The 17,593-nt window shown below is 36.8% G+C and overlaps 1 protein-coding gene across 1 annotated transcript in view; it reads left to right on the plus strand.

The window, feature by feature from the left end:
* Nucleotides 1-5,420: 5,420 nt before the first annotated feature.
* Nucleotides 5,421-17,593, plus strand: part of ATP11C (ATPase phospholipid transporting 11C (ATP11C blood group)) — an 88,074-nt gene continuing 75,901 nt past the window's right edge. The window contains exons 1-4 of the mRNA XM_024768935.1: nt 5,421-5,588; nt 12,777-12,866; nt 13,638-13,718; nt 15,531-15,638. Coding sequence (XP_024624703.1) covers nt 5,421-5,588; nt 12,777-12,866; nt 13,638-13,718; nt 15,531-15,638 — 447 coding nt within the window. The remainder of the gene's footprint in view (nt 5,589-12,776; nt 12,867-13,637; nt 13,719-15,530; nt 15,639-17,593) is intronic.

Genomic DNA, 17,593 nt, shown 5'->3' on the forward strand with positions numbered 1-17,593 from the left:
ATAATGTTCAAAAATACTAGTGCTTCAGAGAAGAAAATAGCTTTGGGGCTGGGATGTGGAGAACAGTTTTAAATCATTGCCAAGTGTTCAGATTATTAATAAGGATTTTTTGTTCATTTTTGAGCAAATATAGTCCCTCAGTATCTGCAAGGGATTGATTTCAGGGCCCTCTGCAGATGTTTGAGTCCTATAAAATGGCATAGTATTTGCATATAAGCTATGCACATCCTCCATATACTTTAAATCATCTCTAAATTACTTATAATACCTAGTATAATGTAAATGCTATGTAAGTAGTTTTTAGGTGCACGACAAATTCAAGTTTTGCTTTTTGGAATTTCTGGATCTCCCCCCACCCCCAAAATATTTGTGATCTGAAGTTGCTTGAATCCACAGATGTGGAAGAGCTCTCCACCGATAAGGGAGAGCTGTCCTCTTACTCCCTTAGTAACTCACAAAGAGCAGTCTGATGATTAATAAAAGTAATGCAGTGATCATTGGAGATGACATCGATGATTATTTGCTGATAACCCGAGTAGCTTTGCATGTTTTCAGGGCCTGTAATTTTCATTATCATTGATCTGAATAATTGATGGGTATTAGCCATATGCAAAATGAATATTGAAGGAGAATCTCATTTTGTGAGCAGCTTAAAATGGTCAGAGGGGTCGCTATTTGATGGTTATTTGTATATTTTTATCCTTTGAAAAGCCAATTATTTAAACTATTTTAATTAAAAAGTGTAGGATTGTGGCTGGTGTACTAAAAACTTGTAGGATGTTAGTTAAGGTCAATCATTAATTCAAAGAGAGGGGTTCTGTAGTAGTCATTCTCAGCCCTGGCTACAAATCAGAATTGTCACCTGGGGAGCTTTGAGAAAAATTAAATTAAATATTAAATAAAAGACCCAGCCATTGGTATTATGTTTAAAGACAACGTGTGACCAGACTTAAGAACCACTGATCTATGACTAAGTGATAAATTTAAGTCTGCCAACACCTGGAATGGGTGGAGAGGTGAGCTCTGTTTCAGAACCTGTGCCAGCTTTCATAATGACAGTCTTGTATTAAGGTCTCAATCTTCCCTCAGTTCTTTTTGAGTCACTGGTCTAGAGGCAATCAAGAAATGAATTATAATTCCAGCAGCTTTCTTTGTTTATGACTAGCGAAAGCATAGGATTTTAAGATGGTACTAGTTGACCATTCTGTTTAATTCTTATGATGCATAGAAGCTTTTACTTTCTATTAAATTTTTTTTTTTTTGCGGTACGCGGGCCTCTCACTGTTGTGGCCTCTCCCGTTGCGGAGCGCAGGCTCCGGACGCACAGGCTCAGTGGCCATGGCTCACGGGCACAGCCGCTCCGCGGCATGTGGGATCCTCCCGGACCGGGGAACGAACCCGTGTCCCTTGCATCGGCAGGCGGACTCTCAAGCACTGCGCCACCAGGGAAGCCCTATTAAAATGTTTTTATGTGTAATACATTTTCCTTATAATACTGTAAAATCCTTATTGTCCTGACTACCGTACCACTTATGAAATGTGATGCTGGGCAAGCTGCAAAAACTCTCTGTGCTTCCACTTTGGCTGCTGTTTATTTTTTTCTTTGCTGTTATCTGGGGCATGGGTATAATAAGAGTATCTACCTCATAGGGTGGCTGTAAGGATGTCTTGAGATACTGTGTATTAACCAATTAGAACACAAAATCAGTTCTCAGTAAATGTTAGCTGACATTATCGATGATTTTATTTCCCATTGGACCTAGCAAACTATCCGTAAATGGTTCCTAAATAACTTAATGAGTTATCAAATCTATGCTATGACTCTTGTGTAAATAAACTACTTCTTAGAAAGTTTCTCGAAAAATATATTGCCTCAGATTAGCAGATGCAAACTATTATATACAGAGTGGATAAACAACAAGGTCCTACTGTATAGTACAGGCAACTATATTCAATATCCTCTGATAAGCCATAATGGAAAAGAATATGAGAAAGAATGTATGTATGTGCATAACTGAATCACTTTGCTGTACAGCAGAAATTAACACAACATTGTAAATCAACTATACTTCAGTAAAGTAAATTAAGAAAAAAAAGATGGTACTAGTCGAATAACAGTACCATTTTACTCTGGTTTTTATTGAGAGACTATGTTTTGGTATAAATTACTTTTTTTAAAAAACAATATTCAGTTTATAGTATGGAGGTATAATTCAAGAGTACAAAAGGGTGATTTTTATCATGAAGAAGACAATTAAATTGATTTCTCTGTTAATTCATATTACTATAAATACACTTTTATTTTCCCACCCTTTTAATTGTAGTGTATGCTGTATCATTAAAATAGAATTGTTGCTAGCACATTTCAGTTTTAATAAATGCTGTTCCTAAGAACATTTGCATGGGAAGCACTTCAACACAGGATGGACTCCTAATGAATTAAAATTCATTATGAGGTGGCAGGAATCATACACTCCCACTCCAGACTACACTGTGTGCCATCCAAGTGGGAATTTTTTTTTTTTAATCATTCGAACTTGGAGTTCCTCTCCCTTGGCTAAGGCACCTACATTATTCAAAATCACAGGAACTAAAACCACTGTTCTAACACTCTGCATTGGCAGCAAGTGTAAAATTACAGTGAATTTACACATGTGTTCAGCTTTGCCATTTTTATGTGAACCAAACAACGTTACACGGTTGCAGCAAATTCTACCAGAAATTGCGGGTTCATCAGATTTTTAGGCCAAAACAGGCATTGAAAAGTCATCTATGTCACCCCACCCCACCCCCAGTCCTCAGGCAGCTCCAAACCCAAACCCACCTGAGCTGAGGAGACTTTGCCCTTTTTTGAAAAATCCTCAGGAGTGGACATTTTACAACTTCTCTTGGGTTCCTATTTCCACATCTAACAATGATCGCTGCTGAGATCTCCCATCCCCCTCTCCCCCTCCCCAAACCTGCACAGCAATTTCAATCCATTTTCTCCAGTTTAATGGAGATAGAGGTCACTTAAGCCTTAACTTGAAAGAGATCAGAGGTAATATATGGGGGAAAGTCTTAGTAAAACTGTAAATGCTATGCAAATGCAGGGAATTCATAAAAATATCATGTGCCTGAAAAATTGCTTTCTGCTTGTTCCTTCCTTTTGTTCTTTGGAATGTTGTTATCTGCCACAGAAGAAAGTTGAAGACAATTCAGAATTGGGGAAGTGCTAGTTCAGTTTGGTTTTAAGTGGCCACTGTTAACCGAGGAGAACTATATTGGCAGTGCAGGAAACATCCTGCTTCACTGATCTTCTACCTCTTTTCCTCTTCCCTGTTTTCATTTGTTGAATGATCTGAGAACTGGCATGAAAGGTAGCTCTTCCTTATTTACTCTATAGCCACTTCTTGCTTGTGTGGAAAACTAAACGACCATGTGAATATTAAATTAAAGGATTTAAATTGTAGTGTGTATATGGACTTGACAATTTCTGTACTTCAAATTGGTACATAATAGGTTCAGGTCTGTTGTAGAGACTACATTGGTACCGTAACTTGCAACAGAAAGCTAGGGTAGGGGAAGCAGAATAAAGTATACTTTTAAGCAGGTGTATTCACTTTCAGTTTACTTTTTGCAAAAAGGATATTATGGAAAATTTAGTGCTCTTATCAGTAAGCTGCGTCAGACCATGTATATTACAGTTGCAAACAAAGTCAGTCCCTGAATCAAAATGTATATAGTTACCATTCTGGTAAAGGTATTGTTTACTGGTTTCCAGGAACTGTTTGAAAATTTACCTGTTAATCACTGACCCTTAGCATGCAAAGGACCTGGTACAATCAGCTGTTCTAATGCCCTGTCTTGGGGCAGGCAGGTAAATAGCTAAGTTGTCCAGCATTGATAACTTACTTTTTCCAGGTTGCCATAGATTGAATGCTCCCTTAGTGCATGCCAGGGTGGATTTCCAGAAGTTATCCTTTATATACAGGCTAAATCTCTCCTACTTCAATTTATCTCAGTTAATTTTCCATTGATTCCCTATGGATTTTAGAGGCAATACCCCACTAAATAATTATTTAATAAGCTTAAAATGAAAATGGTGAGGCAAGAGGTCTTATCTGTATTTTAGGGTAATTCTTGTTCTTTTAATCTGAAAAATTATTTTCCCTATATCTATGTGAGGTACAAAAATTCAGACTGGAATACATCCAAGCATAGACATTTGGAGAACTTTGCAACCTCTAAGTAGTCTTGCTTAAAATGATTATTTTGGGAGTAGAGAGTTATATCTTTGACCTTTAAATAGATAATTGAAGGGAAATCTTTGTGGCTACATACTTTAAAACATTTTAGGTTGGAAATTATAGTTATCTTTTTTTAAAAAATAATGGAAATATGTAAGTGGATATTGGTTTTTATCATACTTTTTACTTAAAAAAATGGTTGTCTCAAACATGATAAAATAGTACCATCAAAAGAGACTATCCCAGATTTATATAAGAAGGTATATTATCCTGATTTAAAATAAGGAAAGTGAAGCCTCAGTGAAATAAAAGGGTGAGGTAAAAATGGAGCTCAACCTTGCGACTTCTAGATTCAATGAACCGCTTTTTTAAAAATATAAAAGGGGCATTAGAGCTGTATTGTGTGAAATGGGACCTTTTTTTTTTTTTTTTTTGCGGTATGCGGGCCTCTCACTGTTGTGGCCTCTCCTGTTGCGGAGCACAGGCTCCGGACGTGCAGGCTCAGCGGCCATGGCTCACGGGCCCAGCCGCTGTACGGCATGCGGGATCCTCCCGAACCGGGGCACGAACCCGTGTCCCCTGCATCGGCAGGCGGACTCTCAACCACTGCGCCACCAGGGAAGCCCTGAAATGGGACTTTTTGACAGTAAGCTCTGAGAGATCACAAAAGAGTGTCTTTCCTTGTAAAGCCAAACAATTACAACTTTTCTTTGTAGGAATAGTTGATCATTCCATTAAGAGAGGCAGCCAGTCTATTCAGTATATTCCTGTGTATTTATAAGCAATTATTTTGTGTTTAGAGCATTCTGCTGTCTAATAAGGAAATTGACAAAGGTTGTCCTCAATAGTTGTTGTATAATAAAATAAATATTCCCAATCTGACCTTTCCTAAGTTAGTATGTTGCTGTGATAGTGATGGTTGAGACTCTGTGGATGAAAGAAAAATGATTGGCAGTAAAAATACTGTTTCTCTAGGATACGTACTTCAATTTAAACATTTAGAATTGCAATGTTGGCCTCAGAGCAGTTGGCTCAAACAGCACTTTTACTAATAATCTTCACTAAGTCAGCAACTAAGAGCTTAGTGGAGTTTGAATTTCCTAACAAGGTTTTCTCCTCTCCCCTTACTACTCTCTCTCTCTAGACAATAGCCAAACATGTCAAGACAAGAATTCTGAGCTTGGTAGAAGCATGGAGAAATGTGATGAAAAACTGACTTTTCCTCTTTCTCTTGGTCAGTGTGCTGGAGAAGAGAAACGAGTTGGTACACGCACAGTATTTGTTGGCAATCATCCAGTTTCAGAAACCGAAGCATACATTGCACAAAAATTTTGTGATAATAGAATAGTCTCATCTAAGGTAAGTTGTTTTTTAACTCAATAGATGTTCATATAGTGAGCCAGATAAAACTTATTTTTATATTTGCTGGAAGCTGGTACATTTATATATGTATACCTGGATGTGCACTTATACCAATCATAGACGAACTGTGGTAATTATTCCACCAAAAGGCAGTTTTTTTAAAAGCATCACTTTGTCTTGTTACAGCTGAAAGATCATTTACTTGCCCTCCACTATGATTCACATTGCCTGTTGACTATATGTATGACTTTAAGTCTTAAAGTGTGCTAAACATGGAATTATTTACTTGCCCAGAGCTTTCTGAATTGCCCTTAAGTGGATGGACTGGGTTGTAAATAATTTACATTCTTCTGGAGTGTGTTATCTTAGAATGACATTTGTGTCTTTCTGTTCCATTGCAGAGCTTCTCAAGTACGCTCCTGGGTCCTAATGGGTACATTCTGTTCTTTACACTGCTTAAACAGTTAAGGGTTCAGTCACTGTAGCTGTATTACCATTTGAATAATCATCTTACTTTAGCACTGTGTAATACTAAAAGGAGTGGCCTGAAAGTCTGAAGACCTGTTTAAATCCTGGCCTGATCATTTACTAGCTGTGCGACTTCGGCCAAATTAATCTCTCAGTCTGAATGTCCTCATTAGTGAAATAGAGCTTGTGTGATAGCGTTCTTTATAGATCCTAGTATCCAGTAGTCATCATTCTACAAGTACTAGTTTGCTTATCTTTACCTTTGACTGACTAGGTTAGGTGCTAGGTGCTAGATTGCTGGCCCACTGCTGTCTCTTAAAGCATGGCACAGATCTTGATAATTTTCCTCACTTCCTAATGTAAGGTAGATCTCACATGTTGGTGACGGTTGGTTCACTGAATGTTGGCAAACACCGAGGACCTGAAACACAAAGTTATGCCCTTCCTTTGCAAACTTAACATTTTGGTTTTCAAATGTACATGTGATTTCTCTTTGGGTAGTGATATAATACAGACACGGGGAGGGGGAAGGGTAAACTGGGACGAAGTGAGAGAGTGGCATGGGCATATATACACTACCAAATGTAAAATAGATAGCTAGTGGGAAGCAGCCGCATAGCACAGGGAGATCAGCTTGGTGCTTTGTGACCACCTAGAGGGGTGGGATAGGGAGGGTGGAAGGGAGATGCAAGAGGGAGGGGATATGGGGATATATGTATAGCTGATTCACTTTGTTATACAGCAGAGACTAACACACCATTGTAAAAAATTATACTCCAGTAAAGATGTTAAAAAAATACAGACAGATTATGCTTAGCTGGGAGAGTAACATGTAAAATGCGGACAGATGAATGAAAACTGTATTGCCTAATGAGCAGATCTGTTGGGCTATAGAACACTCTGAGTGTATTTGGATAAAATGTCTGTTTCCTGTTAATCTTTAACCTTATGGCAGAAATTTATCCTCAGCTAGAAGTTTCCATACCTGTGCCCAAGATAGTGAATAGTTCTTTCACTGAAAATTGTGACTCCCCCTATAGTATTCAAGAAAACAATCAATAGTAGTCCTTTGGCTCAGAATCATAGACTTATAGAACTGAAACATCATAAGAGATCCTCTTGTTCAACTCGCTGATTTTACAGATGGAGAAAGCAAACCCACAGAAATTAAGTTAGTGACATGGTCACAAAGCAGAGTTAGTGATAAAGCCGGGGCAGAACTGCTTTATAAGGTCTAGTGGCTCTGAATAAAGAGCTGTTTTCACATTGTTTTGCAATTTGGGCTCCTCCCACAGTTTTCTCTCTCCTTTTGTATCAAGTGAAATATAAAATACTTTCTAGGGGATTATTGTTTCCTATAGTGTTTTATGGGGAAGATGGTAAAGTGACACACCGATAGTAAAGTGACTTTTCACTGAACCTAGTGATAATTGATTTGTTTTAATATACCATGAATTTTTACATATTAAAAGAACGTAGAAGACTCAGTTAATTCTCAACTCTTTTTGTTTAATAGAATATTTAATAGAATAGAATATTTTTCATATTTTGTTTAACTTCAGTTTTGCCAATACGCAAAACAATGCAATAGGATATTTTTTTAAATAGTCGGGAATTCATGGGCAAATATAAATTATTTCTAAACAGATCTGCATATACAGTATATATGTATGTGTTTTAGAAACCAGAATAAAGAAGTGAACATTTCTACATTGATCAACTAACACATCTCTTTTTTCTCTGTAAATATTTTATATTTACAGTTTGTCTAGTTAACTGCTCATTAACTGATCTATTTTTCATAACAGATCTAGAGCAGAAAAAGAGGAATTGACAGTATACTAACTTCACAAAAAGAATGAAATTTTAGTACAATGAATAGTTACAAGAAAACAGCGTATAGTGTAGTGGTAAAGAGCTTCACCCTTACAGACAGAAGACCTGGGTTTGAAGTTAAAGTGAGTCATATAACCTTCCTGTGTCCCAATTTTCTTATCTGTAAAATGGGGGTATTAACTACTTAGCTCATAGGATTGTGATTAGACTGAAGTAAAGTAATCCACAGAAAGCATTTAAGCACTGTGCTTGGCATGTAGTAACAACTCAGTAGATGGTAGCTGCTATTGTTATTTATGTTTCTGTGATTATTATTATTATTACTGCAGTCCTGAGCAGTACTATTGACTTCCTCAGTCTCCTGTGTTCAAATGTGTGGAGTGATCTCTCTTGAAAAGAGGCCTTCAGTGTGGAGAGAAAAAGAGTTTCATAATTTGACTTTCTCTTCCTCACATTGCCCTTTGGCTGATTGTATTTGCACCAGAATCTTTTAATTGAGGAAATGTGTAATTTATAGAATATGTTAGCTGCCTTCCAACTATGTAGCAAGTGTTGATTTCCTTTCTAAACCATTCAGTAATAAAAATAACTTTCTCTTAATTGGGTGCTTTTTGTTTGTTTGTCTACAAATGACATCAGTAATGTAATATCATTGGGAATAAGTCCTGTTAATACAAGGAACACTGAAGATAAACACTTTGATAAAAATTTGTTTTAATTTACTTATAAAATGAGTGTCCTTTTCTTCTTTTGGAAACACAAACACTTTCTTTAGAAAAACTTGCTCTCTTTGGCCTTCCTACTTTAGAACACTCTGCAGGGACTTTGGGAATCATCAGAATTTTATGGCTGGTACAAAACTTGGAAATCCCCTTCTGTAGCAAAAGGAGCTAGATCTTTAAGATCTTTAGCTTCCATCACATTTCTCTGTTCTACATTTTTTTTTCCTTTAAAAATCCTGAGCCTCATCTTGAAGGCCCCTTCAGTGGGATAAGAATCAGGGAGCTCCACCTGACTCTTTGAAGCTATGCCCAAGGTTAAACTTACTCCTATGTGAAAGAATGTCTTAAAGTTTCAAGCCTAAAATTACACTAGCATTTTCCCTCATTTTAAAAGTCAGAACCTTCAGTAGAATTTATTAGACATGTCTTTGCATCTTATTGAGCTCCCTGAAGGTGACTTTTTAGCTAAAATCCTAATGCAGTACTGTCTTGGTAACTCCTTTTGCTGTTCTAAATTTATGGTAGAAAGAGTGATACTTTAAAAATGAGAAAGTTCTGTTTGACATTGGTAATGAAAATGGAAGTAGACTGCTGTGATGCTCAAAATTGAATTTAATGCCTACATCAAGGAGAGTTGATAATAAAGTGGATACAGTCATTTAGCAAAGTGAACAGTTATTCAAGCTACAGCTCTGCTTATTTACAACCGGGTGCTTATTTACAACTAATCTTCAAGTTTGGTGATTTTGTTCCATCACATCCAAATCCCAGTAGTTAGAAAAGCCAGTGCTCCTTCTGCTAGCCCCTTCGCAACTGGTTGTTAACTTTGTTCTTTTCAATAGTTACTACTTCGTTTTTTAGCTGCTCCCCTGTTTTCTCGTGATACACAGAAATATTAGAACAAGTTATTTGGAGCTTTAGCTTCCACATCAGCATTTTTAAGGCTAAATTGGAAAATGTTTGGACTTTGGGTACAAACAAGTAATGTTCTAAAGCCTCCTTTTGTTTAAATTTTTCAATTTAATAGACTTTCAAAACTGAGGTTCATTTCCTACTCCCTCTTTTAAATTAGGAAAGTTATTTATCAAAGTTATATGGTTTTGATTTCAAATTAAATTAGGTGATAGATGTGGGAGGGGGTGACCCACAGTTTTTTCACATCAGAGGCCACATTTGTGTAACAATTATTTAATTCACTATAGAGAAGATGAAAAATGCATTGCATATACTTGGAAAGCTGGCATTTTTCTGGAGAAACTTTTAAAACATGTTCTGAATGTCACGGTTGCTTTTTAAGTTTATGGTTGCACATTAAGATAGTATAGAAATCTACTTACTGACTTCTCTGAGCAAGAACTGACTTATGACCCCCCAAAAATCTCCATTTTCATCATTGTGTATGAAACAAATGCTGTAAACATCTTATTCCTGTGAGTTAACATTGTTTTTGGTTTGTAGCAACTAAGTCTGAGAGTCCACTTTTTAGGTAAACAAGGCAATTTGAATAACTTGGTATTAATGTGGCTTTAATTCAATTTCAGTTTTAATTAGAAAACTCTTTTCTTAGTCTACATCTAGACTAAAGTTCATTCTTTATCTCACAAACAGTGGGAAATAAATGAAGCTTTTAGGCAGGGAGAGGTCATGTGAACAAAACCACATTTTGAAAAGGTCATTCTCATTGCTTTGTGGAAAATGGAATGGAAGGGAGCAAAAGTAGAGGCAAGGCGTCCATTTAGGAGGCCAGTGCAGTAATCCAGGTAAGAGAGGATGGCTTGGACAGCGGTGGTAGCAAATACGGAAAGATGTCCCAGAGATATATGGGAAGCAAAAATGGCAGGACTGGTAAGGAATTTCTTGTAACCGGTGGTTAAAGGTGTCTTCCAAGTATCTGAATAACATGGCTAAGTAGATGTTCTTGTCATTCACTGAAATAGGACATCCTGAAAGAGAACTAGATTTGAGGGACAGAGAGAGCATCATGGATTCAGTCTCCTTTTACATGGCTCTGTGCCTTCTTGCACTGGGCTCTTACCACATAAACTCCCTCTAATCTTTCAAGGCTCAGTTCAGAAGTCACCTGCTCTTTGAAGCCTTCTCAAGCTTCTCTTGGGTAGGAAAAAAATCATAACTTCTACTGTATCCCCATAGCATTTTGCTCATGCTAGTTTTATGACATTTACCACATTAAATTGAGTGAATACATGATTGTCTTTTTGGCTATAACATAAATTCCTTCTGGGTAGAAAAGCCATATCTTGATCTTTATTGTACCTGCTAAAATCTTCGTTATCTGGACCACTGCCTGGCACACAGTAGGTGCTTGCTGAATTGAACTGAAATGCACTGCACACCAAGTGGGATGACTCTTGTGAGCATAATCTAGTTCTAGTTTTGCTAGAAAACTGCATTGAAGTAATGTATGCTATATTGCATTTGTATTATAATAAAGGGATGAGAAGTTGAATTTGCTTTTTAGTTAGAGCAGTGGAGGAAATAGCCAAAGCACAAGTTTTAATCAAAATTTCTTGTATGCCTTCTACATGCTGAACACTGTTGTAGGCACAGAAGGGAAGTGATCTTATGATGTGTATGATATGCTCCCTGACCTCTTAGCAGTTCATGACCTGATATAAGAAAGAAGAGGGCATGTTGCAGTAGTTTCCTATAAAGAGAATAACCAGAGTTCCTCAAGGAAGCAGTTCATTTAGTGAAACACAGGTAAACAAACAGTGGGGGCCTGGAAGCAGCAACAAAAAATGTTCCCTTTCAATGTGTTAACACCCCACAGAGGATTCTAACAGTCCCTAATGTTTGTTTGTTTAATTAAAAACCCTTTACTTAAGGAACAGAAGGTCAACAAGCTAGAAGCTCAGCTGTCAGCCTGTTGTTGGAGTTTAGTTTGTTGTTTTAGAAAATTGACCTTCAGTTATCGGGACAGTTAAGTGCTGATCTGAACTACGGCAGCTTCAAAGTGACTGGATCTGTGGTTTTGATCCCTTTTATTTTTGGTCACAAGCTGCCTTGGGAACCTGAAAACTGTGGACTCTCTTCTCCCAAGTGATACACATCCACACACAATTATGCACTTCATTTTGAATGGGCTTCCCTGAGGCACTTCTATGAACGCTGGGGGAAGAACCTTCTAGGTTAGCGGAACCTTGAGCCCATACACCTTTTAAAGAGAGGTTAGTAGTAAATCCCCATCTGTCGTATCATGCTCTACAGCTTTGGCTTTTTCAGTCACCCCACCTAATATAATGGACATTTTCTCACATATGGAGACCATTCAAGTATAAATTTAGATCTTTAGATTAAGAAACATTTCTTTCTTTCTGGTTTCTGGTCTTCTTTATTAAGACATCTAGAAAATCCAACTTCTGGTGATTTAAAAATTACCTAGTCCTTGAGCTTAAGGTATCAGTGAGAAAGAAGGTCTTTGTGATTTGACAGTTGGCCCAAGAGTTTTCTCGACCTGCCCGTGTACAATTTAGCGTTGAAACCTTTACCTATTACCAGTTAACAAAGCGCAGGGTGGTGCATTGTTGATTAAAATGAAAGCCCTCTATGACCCAAGGTTATGTGTACACCTCAGCTGTCACAGAGGTGGGAAGCGGTGATAGGGACAGAATTATACTTGTGATGATGATCAAGTTTCCAGAGGTTAGCTCAGCCAAAGGAATTAATTAAATTAGTTCATCCAACTAATTTATTGTCTACTTTATGTCAGACATTGTGCTAGGTGTTGGAGAAAAAGTAATAAAAAGACAGATGAGGCCTGCCCTTATCGATCTCATTGCCCATTGAGGGAGGAACTTTAATTAAATTATGCACACATATAATTATTCACTGAAACAAGTGTTATCAGGGAAGTATAGGATGATATGAGAGCAGATAACAGGGAACATAATTTAGATCGGGTCGGGGAAAGCAAAGCTGTGGGACTAGATGGCCCAATTGGAATGCTCCAAGTGAAAACTTCACTCCTGAAAAGAATGTTTATATACTCTACCTCTAAGTACACGCTTATTCATATGTTTGAGATTTGGGTTTTAACATGCTTTCAAAGTGTTGTGATAACTTGGAATCATGAGTCATTATTATTAATATTTTTCAAGTTTCCTTTCTAATAATCTTTTTTTTTCTTCTCCCCTTACAGTATACACTTTGGAATTTCCTCCCAAAGAATCTGTTTGAACAGTTTAGAAGAATTGCAAATTTTTATTTTCTCATCATTTTTCTTGTACAGGTAAGAGCTCCATTAGAAACTTAATTTCCTTAACCAAGTTTCAATCCATTTCTAACCTTAAAATGCCCTGTAATTAAAAAGTTGTTTCAGGGCTTATTATAATAAGACTTGTTAAAGTACTAATATTATATTTTAAGATATATGTGATTTTACATATTTCTAAAGTAGCTCTTTTACTAGAAAACTCTAGTAAAACATCTAGACTAGTCTGCATCTCATACCACATGTTCTCTTGCTGCTGGCTTCCTTTATTTTCTTACAGGTGCCACATGCCCTCCTACCATAGAGACTTTCTATACACCCTTCACTGCACCTGGAAGGCCCTCCCTTCCATCTAGTTAACTTCTATTTACTCTTCAAATCTCAGTGTCTCACTTGTTTTAATATCTGGTTTTCACTGTAAGTTGCCAGTTCTATGAGGGCAGGGACTTTTCTCCATCTTGTTTAAAATAAAGCAGCATCTCTACAGCCTGGCTGGTAATAGCACAGAGGCTGACAGAATGGTGCTCAACAAATAGATGGTAAATGAATGGATGTATTTCAGTCAAGGGGTTAGTTCAAGCTGGGATGAAAACTAAGCCTAAATTTAGAACTATTTTCTTAAACTTACAGCTATGTGGATTGCTTTTGTTTTAATGAAAGTTAACATTCACCCTGCTACCGGAATGTGTTTTGTCTGCATTTCTGTCTGAAATGTTTGTAGCGTGTAAGTGCTGCATATGAGTTAATGACTTATTTTCATTTTACTTTCAATTTAATTTCTTTACCTAGGTCACAGTAGACACACCAACTAGCCCAGTTACCAGTGGACTTCCACTTTTCTTTGTTATAACTGTTACAGCCATCAAACAGGTAAATTTCTAGTTTACAATTATACTTGCATTTCAGTCCTGTCTGATTTGAATTTCATTGTCAAAGGTTCTTTTTCACATTTATATCGAGTGGGTATCCTTGATGAATTTAGTTTATATTTGGTTTTTATTGAAAACACATGAAAATTATTGTAAGGCGCATCTTTAGTTTCTTTGCTCCTTTCTTCCTATTTGTGTGTGTGTGTGGCGAGGGGGGAATATAACCCTAAAAGGAGAGTAAGTAGAAGGTGCAGCTCAGTGGGGAAGTGAGAGGTGAATTTTTAATGTGCATTACATTTTTCATTGTGCTATATCTGTCTGAAAAATTCCCATTCTTGTGGACTTTTTAAATTGCTGCCTATAGCAAAGAACTCAAGAGCATACTTGAGTTTCTTACTTTAATTTTGTTGTCTTTCCTGATGCTGCTGAAGGGGGTCATGGGTAGAAGAGACTTTTATTCTTGTTTCTTGTCAAAGTTCATACCTGCCACAGTTTATGATAGTGCCTTTGAAAAATTCCAGATGAAATAGAAAATGGAAACAGGAAACTGGAGGTGAAGGGGTGGGTTAGCAATGTTTATCATGTAATCGGAGAGTCCATAGGGCCTGACAGATGACAAGGATACTTTTAGACAGTACTTACCAAAAGTACTTTAAAAAGCATCCCCCAAAACTTCCAAACTGTTTGCTTAACAATATTGGGAACATGGTTATCTTTCCTCTTGGGTTTATCTGGTCTTCTATCTTGCTTACCAGGAACTGCAAGAATATTTTATCAAGTGTTTGGTTGCTATATAAAGACTTTTGGAATGTTATTTCCTTAGGCTGTTAGGATTATTTTCTTTAACATCATAGAATTGCTGGTTCCAAGAATAGCCTGTATGGTTTTCAAAAGCTCTTACTGATCCAGTGCTAGTTCATGTTGGGGCCTTTCTTGCCTCACTGACATCACAGAAAGTACCATATGAAGTGATAGCCTAGCATCGCCATAAAGAAGGACAGAAGAGGAATGAATATACAGCAGCTGAGAAAAAAAGGGGAAGGCGATCAAGAGATTTTTCACACAGTTAGATTTGAAAAGGTACACTCATTATTATAAAGAAAGAAAGCGAAGTGATGTAAAAAAAGAAGGAGATCATGCTAAAACAAATGAACGCCCTCCATCCTTAGTTCTTTTGGCTTAAATTTACTCTAGACCAAAGGAAGCCCAAAGGAAAATGAACTCATTACTTCTAACTCTAAAAAATGAACAACAATTTGTATTTTTTTTTGTCACCAAGTCAGTGGAGAAGTTTAACCGTCGTTCTCTAAAACAACAGTTTTAGATAGATACTGTTCCAAAATAATCCTCCTTGCCTTTTCTATTCTCTGTCCCTGGGGAGGAATTATATTTCCTCATAGATGATCACTCCAACGGTCTACTATACAAGAACATATTTAAGTGATTCGCTCTATAAGAAAATAAAACTTTTTTCAAATTAAAGAGTAGAAAAAATTAACATTAACTTGAATAAGAGCAGAATTAGAAAAATAAATCATATCCTTCACAATTGAAGAATGCCTGTGTTTTTATTAATACTTACCTATAGAATGCAGGAACCTTTTAGCGCAATAAAGCTATAAGGGATATTTTGAAAGCATATCTTAGTTTTTGCTGCAAAAATGTACAATGTTGTCTCTTTAGCATTCTGAGTTGAAATTAATACTGTAAGTATAAATACCTGCTGGTGACTCATAGAGGGGGTTATAGAAATTTATTAACAATTTTACTTCATTATGTGAGCTTGATTATGTCCTTACTTTTATCCTTCTAGGGATATGAGGATTGGCTGAGGCACAGAGCTGACAATGAAGTCAACAAGAGCACTGTTTACATTATTGAAAATGCAAAGCGAGTGAGAAAAGAGAGTGAAAAAATCAAGGTATTAAGTTTTGTAGTTCATTCTTTTTTAAAATTACAGTAAGAACACATCATTTTAAAATGTACAATTCAGTGGCATTTTGTACATTCACAGTGCTGTGCAACCATCAACACTGTCTAGTTCCAGAACATTTTCACCACCCGAAAAGGGAAACCCCCATAGCCATTAAGTAGTCATGCTGCATTCCTCCCTCACCCAGGCCCTGGCAACCAGTAATCTCCTCTCTGTCTCTGTGGGTTTACCTATTCTAGATATTTCATATAAATGGAATCATACACTATGTGGCCTTTATGTCTGGCTTCTGTCACTTATTGTTATGTTCTTGAGGTTCATTCATGTTGTGGCATGTATCCGTACTTCATTCCTTTTGATGATTGAATAATACTCCATCATATAGCTATACCATATTTTGTCTATCCATTCATCAGTTGATGGACATTTTAGGTTTTTTCTACCTTTTGGCTATTAGGAATATTGGTAGTATGAATATTCATGTACAAGTTTTTGTTTGAACACCTGTTTTCCATTATTTTGGGTATATACGTAGGAGTAGAATTGCTAGGTCATGTGGTGACTCTATGGTTAACTTTTTCATGAACCACCAAACTGTTTTCCACAGCACCTATATACCATTTTATATTCCACCAGCAACGTATGATAGTTCTAAGGTATTGTTATTTTTTAATATCTCAGGCAATTTAATTTTTTATCCAAATTAATAATTGTTTCATATTACCCAATAAGAGTCCTGTCAATAAAATTTTAGACTTGTCCACATCAAATAATATTTTTTGTTCCCAACAGGTCTTATTTTAATTAATAGTAAGGTTTACTTTTTAGAGCAGTTTTAAGTTCACAGCAAAATTGAACAGAAATTATGGAGTTGACATACACCCCTTTCTCCACACAGGAGCAACCTTCCTCATAATCATTATCCCCCACCAGAGTGGCATATTTGTTATAATCAGTGAACCTCCAGTGGCACATCATTATAACCCAAAGTCCATAGTTTAGATTAGGCTTCACTCTTGGTGTTACATATTCAGTGAGTCTGAACAAATGTATAATGACCTATACACTATAGTATCATACAGAATCATTTCACTGCCCTAACCATCATTTGTGCTCTGCCTATTCATCCCTCCCTCCAACCCGGGTCACCACTCTTCTTTCTACTGTCTCCATAGTTTTGCCTTTTTTCATAGTGTCATGTAGTGAAAATCATACAATATGTAGCTTTTTCAAATTGGCTTCTTTCACTTAGTAATAATGCATTTAAGTTTCCTCCGTCTTTTCGTGGCTTGATAGCTCATTTCTTGTTTTTTTTGTCCAAATTATTATTTTTATTTTTTTAACATCTTTATTGGAGTATAATTGCTTTACAATGGTGTGTTAGTTTCTGCTTTATAACAAAGTGAATCAGTTATACATATACATATGTTCCCATATCTCTTCCCTTTCGCGTCTCCCTCTCTCCCACCCTCCCTCCCTATCCTACCCCTCTAGGTGGTTACAAGGAACCGAGTTGATCTCCCTGTGCTATGCGGCTGCTTCCCACTAGCTGATAGCTCATTTCTTTTTGCACTAAATAATATTTCATTGTCTAGATGTACCAGTTTGTTTATCCATTCACTTACTGAAGGACATCTTGGGTGCTTCCATGTTTTGGCAATTACAAATAAAACTGCTGTAAACATCCATGTGCAGGTTTTTGTGTGGACGTAAGATTTCAGTTCATTTTGGTAAATGCCAAGTAGTGTGATTACTGGATCATATGGTAAGAGTATGTTTAGTTCATAAGAAGCTTCCAGGCTGTCTCCAACATAGCTACCCACTGTGCATTCCCATAAACAGTGAATGAGAGTTCTGTTACTCCATATCCTGGCCAGCATTCATTGTCAGTGTTCTGGATTTTGGCCGTTCTAATGGGTGTATAGTGGTATCTCATTTTTGTC

The sequence above is a fragment of the Neophocaena asiaeorientalis genome, unplaced genomic scaffold (assembly GCF_003031525.2).
Source record: "Neophocaena asiaeorientalis asiaeorientalis breed wild unplaced genomic scaffold, Neophocaena_asiaeorientalis_V1.1 scaffold654, whole genome shotgun sequence".
Lineage (NCBI taxonomy): Eukaryota > Metazoa > Chordata > Mammalia > Artiodactyla > Phocoenidae > Neophocaena > Neophocaena asiaeorientalis.